At 43.5% G+C, this 1,714-nt stretch overlaps 1 protein-coding gene across 1 annotated transcript; it reads right to left on the bottom strand.

The window, feature by feature from the left end:
- Positions 1 to 346: 346 nt before the first annotated feature.
- LOC144508899 (taste receptor type 1 member 1-like) lies at positions 347 to 1,333 on the bottom strand. The gene has a single exon (XM_078237112.1). It carries the CDS (start codon positions 1,331 to 1,333, stop codon positions 347 to 349), a length of 987 nt encoding a protein of 328 aa, XP_078093238.1.
- Between the last annotated feature and the right edge of the window lie 381 nt (positions 1,334 to 1,714).

Genomic DNA, 1,714 nt, shown 5'->3' with positions numbered 1-1,714 from the left:
TTTCGGCTTGAAGATGGAGTTCAAACCCTGTTCATGCCTGGCCAGTATGAAGTTGTGGAGTGACATCTCCACAACTTCACTAGAAGTTATTAGATAAGTATTGTTTGTTTAAACATATGTTGAGGAGTTTGTAGTGGCAGCAAAGGGAGAGAGGTAGAATAATCTGTGTGCTTTAAGCAATGTACAGCAGTGATAAGCATTGGGATTTTATATTTTGTTTAGCGAGGAAGTGACTTGATTCGAGAATAATGGTGTTGTGTCTGTCAATAGACTGGAGCGAGGGTCTCAGTCAATGAAAGGAAGATGATGTGAAGAGTAACAAAGCTTTGGATTGTGTTAGTAAATGTCATGGTTGTTGAGTTTCCCTGTTCCTTGTGTATTCCTGGATACATGTTTGAAAAAATGTCGTGGTGTTGCGCTCCGGCTTAAGGAGAATGATGTAGCATTTTGGGAAGAAATATCCGACAGTGATGGAATAGGAATTTAGAAGGACAACAATTGCCTCGACACCTGGGATGTAACTCTCAGAACTGGAGACAAGCACCAAGAACAGGAAGATCCAAGAAATCAAGACCAGTGCTGTGCTGAAGGCAATATATTTAGCCTCGTTGTAGTTTTTGGGCAGATTTTTTCCCAGGTAGGCAAACACAAAACAAAGTAAACTGAGAGAAATCAGTCCACTAATAGACAGGAGGGAGAGAAAAAAATTTGTGGGGCCACACATCAGAATTACTTCAGTTTTGGAAAGATCATAGTTCCTCTCAAAGATCGGAAACTTGGAGAACATCCATATGAAGGATACGGCAATCTCAATGACGGTGGCTAAAAACACAAAAATATACTGCCCATTGTATTTAACCCAATATGTGTAAGCCTGCGGCAGCTTGCTGGCCATTTTGAAGATGAGCACGAGCTGAAAGGATCGAACAAGTAGACACGCCAGGCAGGTTGTGTAGCTAACCGTGAATAATAGCTTCCTGGTGATACAAATGCCAACATTTGGTTCCCCGATGAAGGAGTACACACTGCTGCAGCTAACGGCCAAGGCCGACAGAAGGACAAAACACAGCTTCCCACCCGCAGCCTTGACAACGGGGGTGTCAAGATGAATGGCAAAGATGGCGCCAATCAGCACTTGAAATATGAGTCCAATCCCTATCCCCAAGGCTATCACTATCGAAATGCTGGCATCCCATCTTAGGTGCACCACATGTCTGTTGTGGCAAATGGTACTGTTTGAGGGTGACCACTGGTTTAGGTCGCAAGGTATGCACTCTGCAAAGGAAAACAGAGAAACCTCTAAGAATAAGGGGGTTGGCTTGATCTTTTCCATTGCCTTGATTACAATAACGCGTACTTATGTATGACCTTTAACGTGGCAAAACATATTAAAGTTGCTTCACATCAAGCAGGGGTTGAGGAAAGAGTTACTTAGGTGATGATAAGTTGGGTTAAAAAGCGATTTTATTCCAGGAGAAATTGGAAAATTGAGAGCTACAAATTAAAGCTAGAGGTGGAGGTGAGGGAGGGTTTGAGGTGTGGAATGTTGTAGGAGCCGGAACGGGGGTGGGGGGGTGCACGAATTGAGAATTTGACCCGAACCCATGGCCTCAACCCCCCCAGTCTGAAATCTGGCCTCAGTTTCAAGGATGCCAGATTTGGTAGACTCTACCCCATAGATTAAAGTTTATTTATTAGTGTCACAAGTAGGCTT

This window comes from Mustelus asterias, chromosome 21 (assembly GCF_964213995.1).
Source record: "Mustelus asterias chromosome 21, sMusAst1.hap1.1, whole genome shotgun sequence".
NCBI classification, from domain to species: domain Eukaryota; kingdom Metazoa; phylum Chordata; class Chondrichthyes; order Carcharhiniformes; family Triakidae; genus Mustelus; species Mustelus asterias.
The sequence above is the reverse complement of the archived record's forward strand: the minus strand, read 5'-3'. Positions and strand labels throughout refer to the sequence as shown.

Excerpts from the sequence above, each read along its gene's own strand:
- LOC144508899 (XM_078237112.1), bottom strand. The coding sequence starts at position 1,333 with ATGGAAAAGATCAAGCCAACCCCCTTATTCTTAGAGGTTTCTCTGTTT.